We start from the raw sequence: 24,793 nt of genomic DNA, 5'->3' as shown, positions 1-24,793 counted from the left end.
GTTGATCATGTTGAAGGAGACCTGTATCTGAAGGAAACCTGTAATCTGCTTTCTCTATCTCTGTCTGTCTGTCTGTCTGTCTGTCTGTCTGTCTGTCTGTCTGTCTGTCTGTCTGTCTGTCTGTCTGTCTGTCTGTCTGTCTGTCTGTCTGTCTGTCTGTCTGTCTGTCTGTCTGTCTGTCTGTCTGTCTGTCTGTCTGTCTGTCTGTCTGTCTTTCTCTCTAATCTGCTCTCTCTCATCTCTCTCTCTAATCTGCTCTCTCTCATCTCTCTCATCTCTCTCTCTAATCTGCTCTCTCTCATCTCTCTCTCTCTCTCTAATCTGCTCTCTCTCATCTCTCTCTCTCTCTCTAATCTGCTCTCTCTCTTTCTCTCTCTTTCTCTCTCTTACTCTCTCTCTTACTCTCTCTAATCTGCTCTCTCTCGCTCTAATCTGCTCTCTCTCTCTTACTCTCTCTCTCTCTCTCTCTGTCTCTCTCTGTCTCTCTCTGTCTCTAATCTGCTCTCTCTCTAATCCGCTGTCTCTTGATCAATGCAAATGGCTTTATTGGCATTGGAAAAATATGTACATTTTTTTTTTTACAATACAGGTTGTATTTACAATGTTTGTTCTCCACTGGTTGTCCTTTTCTCATGGCATGGGGCCACAAATCTTGCTCCTGTGATGATACACTGCTGTATTCCACCTAACAGTTCTGGGAGTTTATCGATGTATGATTATGTTATAATTCTTTATGGGTAATAATGTAACAGTGTAATCTGAGGGAAATGCGTGTCTCAAATATGGTCATAGAGGAAGTGTAGCTCAGTTTCCACCTCATTTTGTGGGCAGTGGGTACATAGCTTGTCATCCCAGGTCTGCCAATGGAGGCCTCTCTCAATACAACTAAAATACAGGTGTACCAAGCTTGTAGCGTTTTACCCACAAAGAATCGATCGATGTCAAATGTGTTTCAACCAAGTACTGAGTAAAGGGTCTGAATGTGATATTTACAGGGGGGGGGGGGGGTATTGTGATGTCATGAGATATTGTGTGTAGACTGAGTGGTGAAAAAACGATTTAATCAATTTTAGAACAAGGTTGTAATGTAACAAAATGTGGACAAAGTCAAGGGGTCTGAATACTTTCCAAATGCACTGTAGATGTTGAAGAGGGTTGAAGAGAGCTGCATCCCTGTCTCATCCCACAACCCTGAGGAAAGACATCTGTGTGTTTTATTGCCTATTTTAACTGCACACTTGTTTGTGTACATACATTTTATAATGTCGTATGTCCCCCCCCAACACTGCTTTCCATCAGTTTGTATAGCAGACCCTCATTCCAAATTGAGTTAAAAGCTTTTTTTGAAGTAAAGAGAATATTGTTTTGTTTTGTTTGTTTGTCAATAAGGGTATGCATGGTGTATACGTGGTCTGTCATATGGTATTTTGGTAAGAGGCCAATTTCACATTTCCTCCGGACATTGTTTTCACTGAGGAAATGTCTTTCTCTCTCACGTGTTGGCCTTCTTCACCCTTCTCTGGATGGGGGTGCCACTGTTAGGCCTGTGCACCCCAGCCAGGCCTGTACCAACACCCTGGGTTGGCCCTCTATCTCTGTGTATAAACCCTGTGTTTATCTAGAGGTCCCAGGTTTCACACAGAGACCCCCAGGGCAGCCCTGGACAATACAAGGCATGGTGATTGACCCCTCAGGACCTGGTCTGAATCACACCACCAGGAGCCCAGACAATACAAGGCATGGTGATTGATCCCTCAGGACCTGGTCTGAATCACACCACCAGGAGCCCTGGACAATACAAGGCATGGTGATTGACCACTCAGGACTTGGTCTGAATCACACCACCAGGAGCCCAGACAATACAAGGCATGGTGATTGACACCTTAGGACCTGGTCTGAATCATACCACCAGGAGCCCTGGACAATACAAGGCATGGTGATTGACACCTCAGGACCTGGTCTGATTCACACCACCAGGAGCCCTGGACAATACAAGGCATGGTGATTGACCCCTCAGGACCTGGTCTGAATCACACCACCAGGAGCCTGGACAATACACAAGCAGCGCACACCACACCTAAGACAATATCTAGTAAAACTCTGAGGCTGTCTTTGAAAGGAGTGGCCCCCCGTCCATAGTGCAGGTGTGAGGCAGGAATCTATAGAGGGCAGGTGTGAGGCAGGAATCTATAGAGGGATGGTGTGAGGCAGGAATCTATAGAGGACCGGTGTGAGGCAGGAATCTATAGAGGGATGGTGTGAGGCAGGAATCTATAGAGGGATGGTGTGAGGCAGGAATCTATAGAGGGCAGGTGTGAGGCAGGAATCTATAGAGGGATGGTGTGAGGCAGGAATCTATAGAGGGATGGTGTGAGGCAGGAATCTATAGAGGGATGGTGTGAGGCAGGAATCTATAGAGGGATGGTGTGAGGCAGGAATCTATAGAGGGCAGGTGTGAGGCAGGTTACCCTCCAGGACCAGGACAATATGAGGCAGGCTGATTGACCACACAGGTCTGGTCTGAATCACACCTACACAGGTTCAGGACAATATGGGGCAGGTTACCCCCCAGGACCTGGACAAAGGCAGGCAGGCGGGCTGACAAACCCCTCCAGCCTGGACCTCAAGATGTCTCAGACAATATGTAGGGAAACACTGTGCTGCTTCTCTGAGTGAGACTGGGCTTAGAGACCCCTATAGGCTGTCCTTGTTCATAGCCCGCTCTACCCAGGTTTAGGGACCCCTATAGGCTGTCCTTGTACATAGTTAGACCAACAGGTGTACACACCATGCCTAAGATATCTACGGAAAATACTGAGTCTCAGAGCCTGTTCTTGAAAGGAGAGGACGACATTAGGTGGGAATACTGCACTGCGAGAAGGGGTTGGGAACCATACAAGTCACGGACCACCACTGCTTCTCAACGCTCTCTTCCCACCTCTTCCCACCTCAGACACACTCATTGTTTGTTTTCTGTAAAGCCACGCTGGACGAAACGTTATGTCATTCATCCATCCAGCTGGTGTAGGTGCCTGCTTTCATTCCCCAGGTGGTGTAGGTGCCTGCTTTCATTCCCCAGGTGGTGAAGGTGCCTGCTTTCATTCCCCAGGTGGTGTAGGTGCCTGCTTTCATTCCCCAGGTGGTGTAGGTGCCTGCTTTCATTCCCCAGGTGGTGTAGGTGCCTGCTTTCATTCCCCAGGTGGTGTAGGTGCCTACTTTCATTCCCCAGCTGGTGTAGGTGCCTGCTTTCATTCCCCAGGTGGTGTAGGTGCCTGCTTTCATTCCCCAGGTGGTGAAGGTGCCTGCTTTCATTCCCCAGGTGGTGTAGGTGCCTGCTTTCATTCCCCAGGTGGTGTAGGTGCCTGCTTTCATTCCCCAGGTGGTGTAGGTGCCTGCTTTCATTCCCCAGGTGGTGTAGGTGCCTACTTTCATTCCCCAGCTGGTGTAGGTGCCTGCTTTCATTCCCCAGGTGGTGAAGGTGCCTGCTTTCATTCCCCAGGTGGTGAAGGGGCCTGCTTTCATTCCTCAGGTGGTGAAGGTGCCTGCTTTCATTCCCCAGGTGGTAAAGGTGCCTGCTTTCATTCCCCAGGTGGTGAAGGTGCCTGCTTTCATTCCCCAGGTGGTGTAGGTGCCTGCTTTCATTCCCCAGGTGGTGTAGGTGCCTGCTTTCATTCCCCAGGTGGTGAAGGTGCCTGCTTTCATTCCCCAGCTGGTGAAGGAAGAAACTATTTTATCATGTGGTGTTTGGAAAACAGCTAAATGAAATGTCTATTTTTATTTTATTTATTTTTATTTAACTAGGCAAGTCAGTTAAGAACAAAGTTCTATTTACAATGATGGCCTACCAAAAGGCCCCTGTAGGGTCGGGGGCCTGGGATAAAAAAACAATAATACAATATAAATATAGGACAAAACACACATCACGACAGAGAGACCTAAGACAAAAACACAACATGGTAGCAAAACAACATAACATCAACAAGGTAGCAACACAACATGGTAGCAACACAACATGGTAGAAGCACAAACATGGTACAAACATTATTGGGCACAGACAACAGCACAAAGGGCAAGAAGGTAGAGACATCAATACATCACACAAAGCAGCCACAACTGTCAGTAAGAGTGTCCATGATTGAGTCTTTGAATGAAGAGATGGAGACAAAACGGTCCAGTTTGAGTATTTGTACCTGGGTCCTTCTCACGCATTCACCAGCAGAGAGATATGATGGATGAGACTACAATAGGATTGTTCTTATCCTTATCAGTGTCTCATGACAGAGAGAGTGATAAAGTGTGTTTGGAAAGTGTGAAAGGTAAACAAAGCACTTGCAGGGGTAACATCAATAACTTAGACACGTGTATGTTGCTGCCTTTTGATTCACAGTGCAACACAATACACTAGAGATCATCATCTAGATCCAGCTGGATGGACGGGGGCCGGGACATAGTAATAAAATAATTGTAGGGCCTCCCGAGTGGCCCAGAGATCTAAGGCACTGGATCGCAGTGCTTGAGGCGTCACTACAGCCCCGGGTTCGATCCCAGGCTGTGTCACAGCCAATCGTGACCGGGACACCCATGAGGCGGCGCATAATTGACCCAGCACTGTCTGGGTTAGGGGAGGGTTTGGCCGGCCGGGATTTCCTTGTCCCATTGCGCTCTAGCGACTCCTTGTGGTGCCTGAAAGCTGACTTCGGTTGCCAGTTGGACGGTGTTTCCTCTGACACATTTCCTCTGGTGCGGCAGAGCTTCCGGGTTAAGCGGGCAGTGTGTTAAGAAGCAGTGCCGCTTGGCAGGGTTGTATTTCGAAGAACACATGGCTCTCGACCTTTGCCTCTCCCGAGTACATAGGGGAGTTGCAGCGATGGAACAAGACTGTAACTACCAATTGGAGAGAAAAAGGGAGACAAAATAGAAGACTGCAAATTGACCGCAAGAAGCCCAAACATATATAATGTTGAACTAAAACATAATGTACATAGCCAGTACAGTAGTGTTTGACCAGAGCTAGTACTATAATCAATGTGTTGATATAATGTGTTTTACCAGAGCTAGTACTATAATCAATGTGTTGATAGAATGTCAGTAGTGTTTGACCAGAGCTAGTACTATAATCAATGTGTTGATAGAACGTGTTTGACCAGAGCTAGTACTATAATCAATGTGTTGATATAATGTGTTTTACCAGAGCTAGTACTATAATCAATGTGTTGATAGAACGTCAGTAGTGTTTGACCAGAGCTATACTATCATGTTGATAGTAAGTAAAACTAAATGCATGCTTTTCAATCGATCGCTCCCCACACCTGCTCGCCCGTCCAGCATCACTACTCTGGACGGCTCTGACTTAGAATACGTGGACAACTACAAATACCTGGGTGTCTGGTTAGACTGTAAACTCTCCTTCCAGACTCACATTAAACATCTCCAATCCAAAATTAAAGAGCCGTCCAGTGTAGTGATTGCTAGACGGGCGGGCAGGTGCGGGCAGTGATCGATTGAATAGCATGCATTTAGTTTTACTAGCGTTTAAGAGCAGTTGGAGGCCACGGAAGGAGAGTTGTATGGCATTGAAGCTCGTCTGGAGGTTAGTTAACACAGTGTCCAAAGAAGGGCCAGATATATACAGAGTGGTGTCATCTGCGTAGAGGTGGATCAGAGAATCACCAGCAGCAAGAGTGACATCATTGATGTATACAGAGAAGATAGTCGGCCCGAGAATTTAACCCTGAGGCACCCCCATAGAGACTGCCAGAGGTCCGGACAACAGGCCCTCCGATTTGACACACTAAGCTCTATCAGATAAGTAGTTGGTAAACCAGGCGAGGCAATCATTTCAGAAACCAAGGCTGTCGAGTCTGCCAATAAGAATGTTGTGATTGACAGAGTCGAAAGCCTTGGCCAGGTCGATGAATACAGCTGCACAGTAATGTCTCTTATCAATGGCGGTTACGATATCATTTAGGTCCTTGAGCGTGGCTGAGGTGCACCCATGATCAGCTCTGAAACCGGATTGCATAGAGGAGAAGGTACAGTGGGATTCGAAATGGTCGGTTATCTGTTTGTTAACTTGGCTTTCGAAGACCTTAGAAAGAGAAGGCAGGATAGATATAGGTCTGTAGCAGTTTGGGTCTAGAGTGTCACCCCCTTTGAAGATGGGGATGACCGCGGCAGCTTTCCAATCTTTGGGAATCTCAGACGATACGGAAGAGAGGTTGAACAGGCTGGTAATAGGAGTTGCAAAAAATGTGGCAGATCATTTTAGAAAGAGAGGGTCCAGATTGTCTATCCCGGTTGATTTGTAGTGGTCCAGACTTTGCGGCTCTTTGGGCGGGTTGATGTGGAGGGTGCCTGGCAGTTGAACGGGGTAGGGTTAGCCAGGTGGAAAGCATGGCCAGCCGTAGAGAAATGCTTATTGAAATTCTCAATATACACGGCTGTGACTATAACCGAAGAGAATTCTCTTGGGAGGTAATACGGTCGGCATTTGATTGTGAGGTATTCTAGTGAACAAAAGGACTTTGACTTCCTGTATGTTATCACAATCACACCATGAGTAGTTAATCATGAAACATACACCTCCACCTGTCTACTTCCCGGAGAGATCTTTATTCCCGTCTGCATGATGTACTGAGAACCCTGCTGGCTGTCTGGACGATGACAATATATCTGAAGCGAGCCTTGATTTTGTGAAACAGAGAATGTTGCAGTCCCTGATGTCTCCCTGGAGAGAGATCCTCGCCCTGAGCTCATCTACTTTATTGTCCAGAGACTGAACATTAGTTATTTCCGGCTGTATGTAATAACACACAAAAAAAACCCGTTCTTGTCTAATAATGTAAAAAAAACAAAAAACAATGTTGCTTAGGAGCTAGAAACAGAGCTGCCATGTCTGTCAGCGTCATTTCAGTTGAATGTATTCATTTGTACAACTGACTTGGTTTCCCCCTTTCCCTACTTATGTCCTACTCCATGCTAATAGGAGTACAGGCAGAGCTGCCACTGAGATAAACTCTAAATAACCCTAATCAACTCTAACTCTGTAGCTGAGCATAAAATATTTACATCACATGTCTCTATGTCTCTATTGTTGCTCTGTGGGCAGCAGGATGTGAGGAATGTGGTCGTGTCTGTACAATGTCCTGTCCGTCCAGAAAACAACTGAATTATCATGAAGTCCATTAAGTGATGTTTGTGAAATCATCCTAGTGCTCTTCTCTCAGCGCACGAAAGAATGAATGTGGTTTGGTCTGTCTCTTATGTCACAGCCCCTCTAGAACGTGTCAGAGTCTTTATGAGTCTCTCCCCGTTTCTAAATACCTCTACTGTGAAGGAGGACAATGACTAAAATAAGTAGCTAGGGCTTTTTGTCATTTTCTGAAAAGTGGTGGAGGCCTAATAGCATTTTCCATGGGAAATTACCCTCAAACAGTGTGTCTGAAATTACCCCCCCCCCCCCACCCCCTCAGTGGTTAGTAACAACCTCACACTGTATATTGAATAGTACTGCAACATTTTGCCTGAGAGACCAATGTGAGAAATGTCCATCATAAGAGAGCTATGCTGCTGGGCTCACCTTTTAGCCTGCGGTCCATAAGTATCAATCACAGCTGTCCTGCTGGGCCCACCTTCTAGCCTGCAGCCATAAGAGTCAATCAGAGCTGTCCTGCTGTGCGGAGGCTTCTGGGAAACACAGCTCTTATCATCAACGTTTCTCACTTTGGTCTCAGGCAAAACTGTGAGGGAGCTACAAACCACTGGGATAGCCTGGAGGAATGATATGTAGAATGATGGGAGAGAAGGCTGAGGTAATGTCAGAAACACCAAGAGGGAGCTACAAACAACTGGGATAGCCTGGAGGAATGATATGTAGAATGAGGGGAGAGAAGGCTGAGGTAATGTCAGAAACACCAAGAGGGAGCTACAAACCACTGGGATAGCCTGGAGGAATGATATGTAGAATGAGGGGAGAGAAGGCTGAGGTAATGTCAGAAACACCAAGAGGGAGCTACAAACCACTGGGATAGCCTGGAGGAATGATATGTAGAATGAGGGGAGAGAAGGCTGAGGTAATTTCAGAAACACCAAGAAGGAGCTACAAACCACTGGGATATTTGTAGGAAACCTCAGAGGTTAAATAATAAGCTGATTTGTTTATTTGCATAAACAGAACTAGAACAGTGGATATTGTTAACATTGAGGAAAGCCCTAGCGTGGTCAGCTCTCCTTCTGTCTGTCTATACACACCATCCTTTATAACTACTGTCTATACACACCATCCTATATAACTACTGTCTATACACACCATCCTTTATAACTACTGTCTATACACACCATCCTATATAACTACTGTCTATACACACCATCCTATATAACTACTGTCTATACTGTCTATACACACCATCCTATATAACTACTGTCTATACTGTCTATACACACCATCCTATATAACTACTGTCTATACACACCATCCTATATAACTACTGTCTATACAGACCATCCTATATAACTACTGTCTATACTGTCTATACACACCATCCTATATAACTACTGTCTATACACACCATCCTATATAACTACTGTCTATACACACCATCCTATATAACTACTGTCTATACACACCATCCTTTATAACTACTGTCTATACTGTCTATACACACCATCCTATATAACTACTGTCTATACACACCATCCTACATAACTAATGTCTATACTGTCTATACACACCATCCTATATAACTACTGTCTATACACACCATCCTATATAACTACTGTCTATAAACACCATCCTATATAACTACTGTCTATACACACCATCCTATATAACTACTGTCTATACACACCATCCTATATAACTACTGTCTATACAGACCATCCTATATAACTACTGTCTATACACACCATCCTATATAACTACTGTCTATACACACCATCCTATATAACTACTGTCTATACTGTCTATACACACCATCCTATATAACTACTGTCTATACTGTCTATACACACCATCCTATATAACTACTGTCTATACACACCATCCTATATAACTACTGTCTATACACACCATCCTATATAACTACTGTCTATACACACCATCCTATATAACTACTGTCTATACACACCATCCTATATAACTACTGTCTATACACACCGTCCTATATAACTACTGTCTATACTGTCTATACACACCATCCTATATAACTACTGTCGATACACACCATCCTGTATAACTACTGTCTATACACACCATCCTATATAACTACTGTCTATACACACCATCCTATATAACTACTGTCTATACACACCATCATTTATAACTACTGTCTATACACACCATCCTATATAACTACTGTCTATACACACCATCCTTTATAACTACTGTCTATATACACCGTCCTATATAACTACTGTCTATACTGTCTATACACACCATCCTATATAACTACTGTCTATACACACCATCCTATATAACTACTGTCTATACACACCATCCTATATAACTACTGTCTATACACACCATCTTATATTACTACTGTCTATACTGTCTATACACACCATCCTATTTAACTACTGTCTATACACACCATCCTTTATAACTACTGTCTCGACAGTCAAAGACATTCAGAGACTAGTCCCGAAGCCACTCCTGCGTTGTCTTGGCTGTGTCGTTGTCCTGTTGGAAGGTGAACCTTCACCCCAGTCTGAGGTCCTGAGCGCACTGGAGCAGGTTTTCATCAAGGATCACTTTGCTCAGTTTATCTTTCCCTCGATCCTGACTAGTCTCCCAGTCCCTGCTGCTGAAAAACATCCTCACAGCATGATGCTGCCACCACCATGCTTCACCGTAGGGATGGTGCCAGGTTTCCTCCAGACATGACGCTTGGCATTCAGGCCAAAGAGTTCTTTTTTAGTTTCATCAGACCAGAGAATCTTGTTTCTCATGGTCAAGAGAGTCTTTTAAGTGCCTTTTGGCAAACTCCAAGTGGGCTGTCATGTGACTTACTGAGGAGTGCCTTCTGTCTGGCCACTCTACCGTAAAGGCCTGATTGGTAGAGTGCTGCAGAGATGGTTGTCCTTCTAGAAGGTTCTCCTATCTCCACAGAGGAACTCTGGAGCTCTGTCAGAGTGAACATCGGGGTTCTTTGTAACCTCCCTGACCAAGGCCCTTCTCCCCTGATTACTCAGTTTGGCCGGGCGACCAGCTCAAGGAAGAGTCTTAGTGGTTCCAAACGTCTTCCATTTAAGAATAATGTTCTTGGGGACCTTCAATGCTGCAGACATTTTTTTCGGTACCCTTCCCCAGATCTGTGCATCGACAATTTCTTTGACCTCATGTCTTGGTTTTTGCTCTGACATGCACTGTCAACTGTTGGACCTATAGACAGGCGTGTGCCTTTCCAAATAATGTCCAATCAATTGAATTTACCACAGGTGGACTCCAAGTTGGTGGACTCTATTTAAGGTGTAGAAACATGTCAAGGATGAGCTGAATTGAGTCTCATATCAAAGGGTCTGAGTACTTATGTATGTAAATAAGGTATTTCTGGTTTTTATTTGTTAGAAATTTGCAAAAATGTCTAAAAAAACAGTTTTTGCTTTGTCATTATGGGGTATTGTGATGTCATTGTGGGGTATTGTGATGTCATTATAGGGTATGGTGATGTCATTATGGGGTATTGTGATGTCATTATGGGGTATTGTGATGTCATTGTGGGGTATTGTGATGTCATTATAGGGTATGGTGATGTCATTATCGGGTATTGTGATGTCATTATAGGGTATTTCGATGTCACTATGGGGTATTGTGATGTCATTATGGTGTATTGTGATGTCATTATGGGGGTATTGTGATGTCATTATGGGGGTATTGTAATGCCATTATGGGGTATTGTGATGTCATTATGGGGGTATTGTGATGTCATTATGGGGGTATTGTAATGCCATTATGGGGGTATTGTGATGTCATTATGGGGGTATTGTAATGCCATTATGGGGTATTGGGATGTTATTATGGGGTATTGTGATGTCATTATGGGGGTAGTGTGATGTCATTATGGGGGTATTGTAATGCCATTATGGGGTATTGGGATGTCATTATGGGGGTATTGTGATGTCATTATGGGGGTATTGTGATGTCATTATGGGGGTATTGTGATGGCATTATGGGGGTATTGTAATGCCATTATGGGGTATTGGGATGTTATTATGGGGGTATTGTGATGTCATTATGGGGGTATTGTGATGTCATTATGGGGGTATTGTGATGTCATTATGGGGGTATTGTGATGGCATTATGGGGGTATTGTAATGCCATTATGGGGTATTGGGATGTTATTATGGGGTCATGTGTGTAGATTGGATTAAATAAAAAACAATTCCTCATCATTTTAGAATAAGTCTGTAATGTAAAATGAGGGAAGGGGTCTGAATACCTTCGTAATGCCCTGTGTGTGTATCTCTATATCTCTATATTTCCCTGAGCTACGTGTAATATAATGACATGATTTGGTTGGTGCATCCTGTTGGGTTGATCCTGATCAGAGAATAGATAGAGATGGTACTATGATTTGGTTGGTGCATCCTGTTGGGTTGATCCTGATCAGCGTGACATTAAGGGGGTTTGACAGTCTTTTTAAACCAATACACACTAATTTACCTCTGTGGGAATCTGTTTCTCATCAAATCAGTGTTTTGTGTGTCAGCGTCCAATCATATGACTTTGTTTTGTTCCCTCAGGGTTGGTGATTGGCTATTCTATGACTCCGCCCACCCTTGACAGCCCCAAAGAAGACCTTGTGATCCACGCAGATGAAACACTGACCATTACATGCAGGTAGAGTACTGTCTCTGTCTCTCTGTCCATTACATGTAGGTAGAGTACTGTCTCTCTGTCTCTCTGTCCATTACATGCAGGTAGAGTACTGTCTCTCTGTCCATTACATGCAGTTAGAGTACTGTCTCTCTGTCTCTCTGTCCATTACATGTAGGTAGAGTACTGTCTCTCTGTCCATGACATGTAGGTAGAGTACTGTCTCTCTGTCTCTCTGTCCATTACATGTAGGTAGAGTACTGTCTCTCTGTCTCTCTGTCCATTACATGCAGGTAGAGTACTGTCTCTCTGTCCATTACATGTAGTTAGAGTACTGTCTCTCTGTCTCTCTGTCTCTCTGTCCATTACATGTAGGTAGAGTACTGTCTCTCTGTCCATTACATGCAGGTAGAGTACTGTCTCTCTGTCCATTACATGCAGGTAGAGTACTGTCTCTCTGTCCATTACATGCAGGTAGAGTACTGTCTCTCTGTCTCTCTGTCTCTCTGTCCATTACATGTAGGTAGAGTACTGTCTCTCTGTCCATTACATGCAGGTAGAGTACTGTCTCTCTGTCCATTACATGTAGGTAGAGTACTGTCTCTCTGTCTCTCTGTCCATTACATGCAGGTAGAGTACTGTCTCTCTGTCCATTACATGCAGGTAGAGTACTGTCTCTCTGTCCATTACATGTAGGTAGAGTACTGTCTCTCTGTCTCTCTGTCCATTACATGCAGGTAGAGTACTGTCTCTCTGTCTCTCTGTCCATTACATGCAGGTAGAGTACTGTCTCTCTGTCCATTACATGTAGGTAGAGTACTGTCTCTCTGTCCATTACATGTAGGTAGAGTACTGTCTCTCTGTCTCTCTGTCCATTACATGTAGGTAGAGTACTGTCTCTCTGTCCATTACATGTAGGTAGAGTACTGTCTCTCTGTCCATTACATGTAGGTAGAGTACTGTCTCTCTGACCATTACATGTAGGTAGAGTACTGTCTCTCTGTCTCTCTGTCCATTACATGTAGGTAGAGTACTCTCTCTGTCTCTCTGTCCATTACATGTAGGTAGAGTACTGTCTCTCTGTCCATTACATGTAGGTAGAGTACTGTCTCTCTGTCCATTACATGTAGGTAGAGTACTGTCTCTCTGTCTCTCTGTCCATTACATGTAGTTAGAGTACTGTCTCTCTGACCATTACATGTAGGTAGAGTACTGTCTCTCTGTCTCTCTGTCCATTACATGTAGGTAGAGTACTGTCTCTCTGTCTCTCTGTCCATTACATGTAGGTAGAGTACTGTCTCTCTGACCATTACATGTAGGTAGAGTACTGTCTCTCTGTCCATTACATGTAGGTAGAGTACTGTCCTCTCTGTCCATTACATGTAGGTAGAGTACTGTCTCTCTGTCCATTACATGTAGGTAGAGTACTGTCTCTCTGACCATTACATGCAGGTAGAGTACTGTCTCTCTGTCTCTCTGTCCATTACATGTAGGTAGAGTACTGTCTCTCTGTCTCTCTGTCCATTACATGTAGGTAGAGTACTGTCTCTCTGTCCATTACATGTAGGTAGAGTACTGTCTCTCTGTCCATTACATGTAGGTAGAGTACTGTCTCTCTGTCCATTACATGTAGGTAGAGTACTGTCTCTCTGTCCATTACATGTAGGTAGAGTACTGTCTCTCTGACCATTACATGCAGGTAGAGTACTGTCTCTCTGTCTCTCTGTCCATTACATGTAGGTAGAGTACTGTCTCTCTGTCTCTCTGTCCATTACATGTAGGTAGAGTACTGTCTCTCTGTCCATTACATGTAGGTAGAGTACTGTCTCTCTGACCATTACATGTAGGTAGAGTACTGTCTCTCTGTCCATTACATGTAGGTAGAGTACTGTCTCTCTGTCCATTACATGTAGGTAGAGTACTGTCTCTCTGTCTCTCTGTCCATTACATGTAGTTAGAGTACTGTCTCTCTGACCATTACATGTAGGTAGAGTACTGTCTCTCTGTCTCTCTGTCCATTACATGTAGGTAGAGTACTGTCTCTCTGTCTCTCTGTCCATTACATGTAGGTAGAGTACTGTCTCTCTGACCATTACATGTAGGTAGAGTACTGTCTCTCTGTCCATTACATGTAGGTAGAGTACTGTCTCTCTGTCCATTACATGTAGGTAGAGTACTGTCTCTCTGTCCATTACATGTAGGTAGAGTACTGTCTCTCTGACCATTACATGCAGGTAGAGTACTGTCTCTCTGTCTCTCTGTCCATTACATGTAGGTAGAGTACTGTCTCTCTGTCTCTCTGTCCATTACATGTAGGTAGAGTACTGTCTCTCTGTCCATTACATGTAGGTAGAGTACTGTCTCTCTGTCCATTACATGTAGGTAGAGTACTGTCTCTCTGTCCATTACATGTAGGTAGAGTACTGTCTCTCTGTCCATTACATGTAGGTAGAGTACTGTCTCTCTGACCATTACATGCAGGTAGAGTACTGTCTCTCTGTCTCTCTGTCCATTACATGTAGGTAGAGTACTGTCTCTCTGTCTCTCTGTCCATTACATGTAGGTAGAGTACTGTCTCTCTGTCCATTACATGTAGGTAGAGTACTGTCTCTCTGACCATTACATGTAGGTAGAGTACTGTCTCTCTGTCTCTCTGTCCATTACATGCAGGTAGAGTACTGTCTCTCTGTCCATTACATGTAGGTAGAGTACTCTCTCTCTGTCTCTCTGTCCATTACATGTAGGTAGAGTACTGTCTCTCTGTCCATTACATGTAGGTAGAGTACTGTCTCTCTGTCCATTACATGTAGGTAGAGTACTGTCTCTCTGTCTCTCTGTCCATTACATGTAGGTAGAGTACTGTCTCTCTGTCCATTACATGTAGGTAGAGTACTGTCTCTCTGTCTCTCTGTCCATTACATGTAGGTAGAGTACTGTCTCTCTGTCTCTCTGTCCATTACATGTAGGTAGAGTACTGTCTCTCTGTCTCTCTGTCCATTACATGTAGGTAGAGTACTGTCTCTCTGTCTCTCTGTCCATTACATGTAGGTAGAGTACTGTCTCTCTGTCCATTACATGTAGGTAGAGTACTGTCTCTCTGACCATTACATGTAGGTAGAGTACTGTCTCTCTGTCCATTACATGTAGGTAGAGTACTGTCTCTCTGTCCATTACATGTAGGTAGAGTACTGTCTCTCTGTCCATTACATGTAGGTAGAGTACTGTCTCTCTGTCCATTACATGTAGGTAGAGTACTGTCTCTCTGTCCATTACATGTAGGTAGAGTACTGTCTCTCTGTCTCTCTGTCCATTACATGTAGGTAGAGTACTGTCTCTCTGTCCATTACATGTAGGTAGAGTACTGTCTCTCTGTCCATTACATGCAGGTAGAGTACTGTCTCTCTGTCTCTCTGTCCATTACATGCAGGTAGAGTACTGTCTCTCTGTCTCTCTGTCCATTACATGTAGGTAGAGTACTGTCTCTCTGTCCATTACATGTAGGTAGAGTACTGTCTCTCTGTCCATTACATGTAGGTAGAGAACTGTCTCTCTGTCTCTCTGTCCATTACATGTAGGTAGGGTACTGTCTCTCTGTCTCTCTGTCCATTACATGTAGGTAGAGTACTGTCTCTCTGTCCATTACATGTAGGTAGAGTACTGTCTCTCTGTCCATTACATGTAGGTAGAGTACTGTCTCTCTGTCTCTCTGTCCATTACATGTAGGTAGAGTACTGTCTCTCTGTCTCTCTGTCCATTACATGTAGGTAGAGTACTGTCTCTCTGTCTCTCTGTCCATTACATGTAGGTAGAGTACTGTCTCTCTGTCCATTACATGTAGGTAGAGTACTGTCTCTCTGTCCATTACATGTAGGTAGAGTACTGTCTCTCTGTCCATTACATGTAGGTAGAGTACTGTCTCTCTGTCTCTCTGTCCATTACATGTAGGTAGAGTACTGTCTCTCTGTCTCTCTGTCCATTACATGTAGGTAGAAGTACTGTCTCTCTGTCCATTACATGTAGGTAGAGTACTGTCTCTCTGTCTCTCTGTCCATTACATGTAGGTAGAGTACTGTCTCTGTCTCTCTGTCCATTACATGTAGGTAGAGTACTGTCTCTCTGTCCATTACATGTAGGTAGAGTACTGTCTCTCTGTCTCTCTGTCCATTACATGTAGGTAGAGTACTGTCTCTCTGTCCATTACATGTAGGTAGAGTACTGTCTCTCTGTCCATTACATGTAGGTAGAGTACTGTCTCTGTGTCCATTACATGTAGGTAGAGTACTGTCTCTCTGTCCATTACATGTAGGTAGAGTACTGTCTCTCTGTCCATTACATGTAGGTAGAGTACTGTCTCTCTGTCTCTCTGTCCATTACATGTAGGTAGAGTACTGTCTCTCTGTCTCTCTGTCCATTACATGTAGGTAGAGTACTGTCTCTCTGTCCATTACATGTAGGTAGAGTACTGTCTCTCTGTCCATTACATGTAGGTAGAGTACTGTCTCTCTGTCTCTCTGTCCATTACATGTAGGTAGAGTACTGTCTCTCTGTCTCTCTGTCCATTACATGTAGGTAGAGTACTGTCTCTCTGTCTCTCTGTCCATTACATGTAGGTAGAGTACTGTCTCTCTGTCCATTACATGTAGGTAGAGTACTGTCTCTCTGTCCATTACATGTAGGTAGAGTACTGTCTCTCTGTCTCTCTGTCCATTACATGTAGGTAGAGTACTGTCTCTCTGTCCATTACATGTAGGTAGAGTACTGTCTCTCTGTCTCTCTGTCCATTACATGTAGGTCGAGTACTGTCTCTCTGTCTCTCTGTCCATTACATGTAGGTAGAGTACTGTCTCTCTGTCTCTCTGTCCATTACATGTAGGTAGAGTACTGTCTCTCTGTCTCTCTGTCCATTACATGTAGGTAGAGTACTGTCTCTCTGTCCATTACATGTAGGTAGAGTACTGTCTCTCTGACCATTACATGTAGGTAGAGTACTGTCTCTCTGTCCATTACATGTAGGTAGAGTACTGTCTCTCTGTCCATTACATGTAGGTAGAGTACTGTCTCTCTGTCCATTACATGTAGGTAGAGTACTGTCTCTCTGTCCATTACATGTAGGTAGAGTACTGTCTCTCTGTCCATTACATGTAGGTAGAGTACTGTCTCTCTGACCATTACATGCAGGTAGAGTACTGTCTCTCTGTCTCTCTGTCCATTACATGTAGGTAGAGTACTGTCTCTCTGTCTCTCTGTCCATTACATGTAGGTAGAGTACTGTCTCTCTGTCCATTACATGTAGGTAGAGTACTGTCTCTCTGACCATTACATGTAGGTAGAGTACTGTCTCTCTGTCCATTACATGTAGGTAGAGTACTGTCTCTCTGTCCATTACATGTAGGTAGAGTACTGTCTCTCTGTCTCTCTGTCCATTACATGTAGTTAGAGTACTGTCTCTCTGACCATTACATGTAGGTAGAGTACTGTCTCTCTGTCTCTCTGTCCATTACATGTAGGTAGAGTACTGTCTCTCTGTCTCTCTGTCCATTACATGTAGGTAGAGTACTGTCTCTCTGACCATTACATGTAGGTAGAGTACTGTCTCTCTGTCCATTACATGTAGGTAGAGTACTGTCTCTCTGTCCATTACATGTAGGTAGAGTACTGTCTCTCTGTCCATTACATGTAGGTAGAGTACTGTCTCTCTGACCATTACATGCAGGTAGAGTACTGTCTCTCTGTCTCTCTGTCCATTACATGTAGGTAGAGTACTGTCTCTCTGTCTCTCTGTCCATTACATGTAGGTTAGAGTACTGTCTCTCTGTCCATTACATGTAGGTAGAGTACTGTCTCTCTGTCCATTACATGTAGGTAGAGTACTGTCTCTCTGTCCATTACATGTAGGTAGAGTACTGTCTCTCTGTCCATTACATGTAGGTAGAGTACTGTCTCTCTGACCATTACATGCAGGTAGAGTACTGTCTCTCTGTCTCTCTGTCCATTACATGTAGGTAGAGTACTGTCTCTCTGTCTCTCTGTCCATTACATGTAGGTAGAGTACTGTCTCTCTGTCCATTACATGTAGGTAGAGTACTGTCTCTCTGACCATTACATGTAGGTAGAGTACTGTCTCTCTGTCTCTCTGTCCATTACATGCAGGTAGAGTACTGTCTCTCTGTCCATTACATGTAGGTAGAGTACTCTCTCTCTGTCTCTCTGTCCATTACATGTAGGTAGAGTACTGTCTCTCTGTCCATTACATGTAGGTAGAGTACTGTCTCTCTGTCCATTACATGTAGGTAGAGTACTGTCTCTCTGTCTCTCTGTCCATTACATGTAGGTAGAGTACTGTCTCTCTGTCCATTACATGTAGGTAGAGTACTGTCTCTCTGTCTCTCTGTCCATTACATGTAGGTAGAGTACTGTCTCTCTGTCTCTCTGTCCATTACATGTAGGTAGAGTACTGTCTCTCTGTCTCTCTGTCCATTACATGTAGGTAGAGTACTGTCTCTCTGTCTCTCTGTCCATTACATGTAGGTAGAGTACTGTCTCTCTGTCCATTACATGTAGGTAGAGTACTGTCTCTCTGACCATTACATGTAGGTAGAGTACTGTCTCTCTGTCCATTACATGTAGGTAGAGTACTGTCTCTCTGTCCATTACATGTAGGTAGAGTACTGTCTCTCTGTCCATTACATGTAGGTAGAGTACTGTCTCTCTGTCCATTACATGTAGGTAGAGTACTGTCTCTCTGTCCATTACATGTAGGTAGAGTACTGTCTCTCTGTCTCTCTGTCCATTACATGTAGGTAGAGTACTGTCTCTCTGTCCATTACATGTAGGTAGAGTACTGTCTCTCTGTCCATTACATGCAGGTAGAGTACTGTCTCTCTGTCTCTCTGTCCATTACATGCAGGTAGAGTACTGTCTCTCTGTCTCTCTGTCCATTACATGTAGGTAGAGTACTGTCTCTCTGTCCATTACATGTAGGTAGAGTACTGTCTCTCTGTCCATTACATGTAGGTAGAGAACTGTCTCTCTGTCTCTCTGTCCATTACATGTAGGTAGGGTACTGTCTCTCTGTCTCTCTGTCCATTACATGTAGGTAGAGTACTGTCTCTCTGTCCATTACATGTAGGTAGAGTACTGTCTCTCTGTCCATTACATGTAGGTAGAGTACTGTCTCTCTGTCTCTCTGTCCATTACATGTAGGTAGAGTACTGTCTCTCTGTCTCTCTGTCCATTACATGTAGGTAGAGTACTGTCTCTCTGTCTCTCTGTCCATTACATGTAGGTAGAGTACTGTCTCTCTGTCCATTACATGTAGGTAGAGTACTGTCTCTCTGTCCATTACATGTAGGTAGAGTACTGTCTCTCTGTCCATTACATGTAGGTAGAGTACTGTCTCTCTGTCTCTCTGTCCATTACATGTAGGTAGAGTACTGTCTCTCTGTCTCTCTGTCCATTACATGTAGGTAGAGTACTGTCTCTCTGTCCATTACATGTAGGTAGAGTACTGTCTCTCTGTCTCTCTGTCCATTACATGTAGGTAGAGTACTGTCTCTGTCTCTCTGTCCATTACATGTAGGTAGAGTAACTGTCTCTCTGTCCATTACATGTAGGTAGAGTACTGTCTCTCTGTCTCTCTGTCCATTACATGTAGGTAGAGTACTGTCTCTCTGTCCATTACATGTAGGTAGAGTACTGTCTCTCTGTCCATTACATGTAGGTAGAGTACTGTCTCTGTGTCCATTACATGTAGGTAGAGTACTGTCTCTCTGTCCATTACATGTAGGTAGAGTACTGTCCTCTCTGTCCATTACATGTAGGTAGAGTACTGTCTCTCTGTCTCTCTGTCCATTACATGTAGGTAGAGTACTGTCTCTCTGTCTCTCTGTCCATTACATGTAGGTAGAGTACTGTCTCTCTGTCCATTACATGTAGGTAGAGTACTGTCTCTCTGTCCATTACATGTAGGTAGAGTACTGTCTCTCTGTCTCTCTGTCCATTACATGTAGGTAGAGTACTGTCTCTCTGTCTCTCTGTCCATTACATGTAGGTAGAGTACTGTCTCTCTGTCTCTCTGTCCATTACATGTAGGTAGAGTACTGTCTCTCTGTCCATTACATGTAGGTAGAGTACTGTCTCTCTGTCCATTACATGTAGGTAGAGTACTGTCTCTCTGTCTCTCTGTCCATTACATGTAGGTAGAGTACTGTCTCTCTGTCCATTACATGTAGGTAGAGTACTGTCTCTCTGTCTCTCTGTCCATTACATGTAGGTCGAGTACTGTCTCTCTGTCTCTCTGTCCATTACATGTAGGTAGAGTACTGTCTCTCTGTCTCTCTGTCCATTACATGTAGGTAGAGTACTGTCTCTCTGTCTCTCTGTCCATTACATGTAGGTAGAGTACTGTCTCTCTGTCCATTACATGTAGGTAGAGTACTGTCTCTCTGACCATTACATGTAGGTAGAGTACTGTCTCTCTGTCCATTACATGTAGGTAGAGTACTGTCTCTCTGTCCATTACATGTAGGTAGAGTACTGTCTCTCTGTCCATTACATGTAGGTAGAGTACTGTCTCTCTGTCCATTACATGTAGGTAGAGTACTGTCTCTCTGTCCATTACATGTAGGTAGAGTACTGTCTCTCTGTCTCTCTGTCCATTACATGTAGGTAGAGTACTGTCTCTCTGTCCATTACATGTAGGTAGAGTACTGTCTCTCTGTCCATTACATGCAGGTAGAGTACTGTCTCTCTGTCTCTCTGTCCATTACATGCAGGTAGAGTACTGTCTCTCTGTCTCTCTGTCCATTACATGTAGGTAGAGTACTGTCTCTCTGTCCATTACATGTAGGTAGAGTACTGTCTCTCTGTCCATTACATGTAGGTAGAGAACTGTCTCTCTGTCTCTCTGTCCATTACATGTAGGTAGGGTACTGTCTCTCTGTCTCTCTGTCCATTACATGTAGGTAGAGTACTGTCTCTCTGTCCATTACATGTAGGTAGAGTACTGTCTCTCTGTCCATTACATGTAGGTAGAGTACTGTCTCTCTGTCTCTCTGTCCATTACATGTAGGTAGAGTACTGTCTCTCTGTCTCTCTGTCTCTCTGTCCATTACATGTAGGTAGAGTACTGTCTCTCTGTCTCTCTGTCCATTACATGTAGGTAGAGTACTGTCTCTCTGTCCATTACATGTAGGTAGAGTACTGTCTCTCTGTCCATTACATGTAGGTAGAGTACTGTCTCTCTGTCCATTACATGTAGGTAGAGTACTGTCTCTCTGTCTCTCTGTCCATTACATGTAGGTAGAGTACTGTCTCTCTGTCTCTCTGTCCATTACATGTAGGTAGAGTACTGTCTCTCTGTCCATTACATGTAGGTAGAGTACTGTCTCTCTGTCTCTCTGTCCATTACATGTAGGTAGAGTACTGTCTCTGTCTCTCTGTCCATTACATGTAGGTAGAGTACTGTCTCTCTGTCCATTACATGTAGGTAGAGTACTGTCTCTCTGTCTCTCTGTCCATTACATGTAGGTAGAGTACTGTCTCTCTGTCCATTACATGTAGGTAGAGTACTGTCTCTCTGTCCATTACATGTAGGTAGAGTACTGTCTCTGTGTCCATTACATGTAGGTAGAGTTCTGTCTCTCTGTCCATTACATGTAGGTAGAGTACTGTCTCTCTGTCCATTACATGTAGGTAGAGTACTGTCTCTCTGTCTCTCTGTCCATTACATGTAGGTAGAGTACTGTCTCTCTGTCTCTCTGTCCATTACATGTAGGTAGAGTACTGTCTCTCTGTCCATTACATGTAGGTAGAGTACTGTCTCTCTGTCCATTACATGTAGGTAGAGTACTGTCTCTCTGTCTCTCTGTCCATTACATGTAGGTAGAGTACTGTCTCTCTGTCTCTCTGTCCATTACATGTAGGTAGAGTACTGTCTCTCTGTCTCTCTGTCCATTACATGTAGGTAGAGTACTGTCTCTCTGTCCATTACATGTAGGTAGAGTACTGTCTCTCTGTCCATTACATGTAGGTAGAGTACTGTCTCTCTGACCATTACATGCAGGTAGAGTACTGTCTCTCTGTCTCTCTGTCCATTACATGTAGGTAGAGTACTGTCTCTCTGTCTCTCTGTCCATTACATGTAGGTAGAGTACTGTCTCTCTGTCTCTCTGTCCATTACATGTAGGTAGAGTACTGTCTCTCTGTCCATTACATGTAGGTAGAGAACTGTCTCTCTGTCTCTCTGTCCATTACATGTAGGTAGAGTACTGTCTCTCTGTCTCTCTGTCCATTACATGTAGGTAGAGTACTGTCTCTCTGTCCATTACATGTAGGTAGAGTACTGTCTCTCTGTCTCTCTGTCCATTACATGTAGGTAGAGTACTGTCTCTCTGTCCATTACATGCAGGTAGAGTACTGTCTCTCTGTCCATTACATGTAGGTAGAGAACTGTGCCTAGGTCTCACTGACCATTTCATGCAAGCTTTGATCATTTGAAAAAGCTTTGTAGTGTTCGGGCAAAATCCAAAACGGGCACCCCTTGGTGTCCCGAGGACTGAGTTTGGGAAACGCTCTCTTAACACCATTGAAAATAGCATACTCTATTTTTAAATCGCATACTATACATTTTTACAGTGTTCAATTTAAAACAAGTAGAAAAGATAATGGAACTGTATATACAGGTGAAGTCTGACGTTTACATACACTTAGGTTGTAGTCATTAAAACTCGTTTTTAAACCACTCCACAAATTTCTTAACAAACTATAGTTTTGGCAAGTTGGTTAGGACATCTACTTTTTGCATGACACAAGTCATTTTTCCAACAATTGTTTACAGACAGATTATTTCACTTATAATTCACTGTATCACAATTCCAATGGGTCAGAAGTTTACATACACTAAGTTGACTGTGCCTTTAAACAGCTTGGACAATTCCAGAGAATGATGTCATGGCTTTAGAAGCTTCTGATAGGCTAATTGACATTATTTGAGTCAATTGGAGGTGTACCAGTGGATGTATTTCAAGGCCTACCTTCAAACTCAGTGCCTCTTTGCTTGACATCATAGGAAAATCAAAAGAAATCAACCAAGACCTCAGAAAAATAATTGTAGACCTCCACAAGTCTGGTTCATCCTTGGGAGCAATTTCCAAATGCCTGAAGGTACCACGTTCATCTGCACAAACAATAGTACGCAAGTATAAACACCATGGGACCACGCAGCCGTCATACCGCTCAGGAAGGAGATGTGTTCTGTCTCCTAGAGATGAACGTACTTTGGTGCGAAAGTGCAAATCAATCCCAGAACAACAGCGAATAACCTTGTGAAAATGCTGGAGGAAACACTCAATGGAGAAATGTCCTCTGGTTTGATTAAACAAAAACAGAACTGTTTGGTTGGCCATAATGACCATCGTTATTTTTGGAGGAAAAAGGGGGAGATTTGTAAGCCGAAGAACACCATCCCAACCGAGAAGCACGGGGTGGCAGCATCATGTTGTGGGGGTGCTGTGCTGCAGGAGCTACTGGTGCACTTCACAAAATAGATGGGGAAGGAAAATTATGTGGATATTTTGAAGCAACATCTCAAGACATCAGTCAGGAAGTTAACGTTTTGTCCCAAATGGGTCTTCCAAATGGACAATGACCCAAGCATACTTCCAAGGTTATGGCAAAATGGCTTAAGGACAACAAAGTCAAGATATTGGAGTGGCCACCGCAATGCCCTGACCTCAATCCTATAGACAATTTGTGAGCAGAACTGAAAAAGCGTGTGTGAGCAAGGAGGCCTACAAACCTGACTCAGTTCTGTCAGGAGGAATGGGCCAAAATTCACCCAACTTATTGTGGGAAACTTGTGGAAGGATTTAGAGGCAATTCTACCAAATACTAATTGAGTGTATGTAAACTTCTGACCCACTGGGAATGTGATGAAAGCAATAAAAGCTGAAATAAATCATTCTCTCTACTATTATTCTGACATTTCACATTCTTAAAATAAAGTTGTGATCCTAACTGACCTAAGACAGGATATTTTTACTAGGATTAAATGTCAGTGATTGTGAAAAACTGAGTTTAAATGTATTTGGCTAAGGTGCATGTAAACTTCCGACTTCAACTGTATATATATTTATGATAGCCAACAATCAACTAAATAAAAGCTAGACAATCAGGCCCCCATTGGTTTTGTAATGTTTGAGCATAAGAACACAGCATTAGCCATGTCAAATGTTCTCTCAGGTCAATGTCAAATGTTCTGTCAGGTTCATGTCAAAAAGTTCTGTCAGGTCCATGTCAAAATGTCTCTCAGGTCCATGTCAAATGTCTCTCAGGTCCATGTCAAATGTCTCTCAGGTCCATGTCAAAATGTCTCTCAGGTCCATGTCAAAATGTCTCTCAGGTCCATGTCAAATGTTCTGTCAGGTCCATGTCAAAATGTCTCTCAGCTCCATGTCAAATGTTCTCTCAGGCCCATGTCAAAATGTCTCTCAGGTCCATGTCAAAATGTCTCTCAGTTCCATGTCAAAATGTCTCTCAGGTCCATGTCAAATGTTCTCTCAGGTCCATGTCAAAATGTCTCTCAGCTCCATGTCAAATGTTCTCTCAGGTCCATGTCAAAATGTCTCTCAGGTTAGGGGTTAGGGTTAGGGGTTAGTGTTAGGGGTTAGGGTTAGTGTTAGGGGTTAGGTTTAGGGGTTAGTGTTAGGGGTTAGGGTTAGGGGTTAGGGGTTAGGGGTTAGGGGTTAGGGTTAGGGGTTAGGGTTAGGGTTAGTGTTAGGGTTAGGGTTAGGGTTAGGGGTTAGTGTTAGGGGTTAGGGTTAGAGGTTAGGGTTAGGTGCCTTGAAGGAAAACAGTTTGGGAACCCCTGGGGTAGTGACTTGGTATCCCCCTTTCCCTATAAATATACCATTTGGTAGAGGAGCTGGCTGACTGTCTCTACCATCATGGGGGACATCAGTTGGATTCTGCTGGCTGACTGTC

General features: G+C 43.7%; 1 protein-coding gene across 1 annotated transcript in view; it reads left to right on the top strand.

The window, feature by feature from the left end:
* LOC109884644 (vascular endothelial growth factor receptor 3-like) overlaps nt 1-24,793 on the top strand; it is a 217,013-nt gene that overhangs the window by 89,249 nt on the left and 102,971 nt on the right. The window contains 1 exon segment of the mRNA XM_031789481.1: nt 11,740-11,836. Coding sequence (XP_031645341.1) covers nt 11,740-11,836 — 97 coding nt within the window.

The sequence above is a fragment of the Oncorhynchus kisutch genome, linkage group LG15, assembly GCF_002021735.2.
Source record: "Oncorhynchus kisutch isolate 150728-3 linkage group LG15, Okis_V2, whole genome shotgun sequence".
Classification (NCBI taxonomy): domain Eukaryota; kingdom Metazoa; phylum Chordata; class Actinopteri; order Salmoniformes; family Salmonidae; genus Oncorhynchus; species Oncorhynchus kisutch.
Note: the sequence above shows the minus strand (reverse complement) of the source record. Positions and strands in the feature narration are given on the sequence as shown.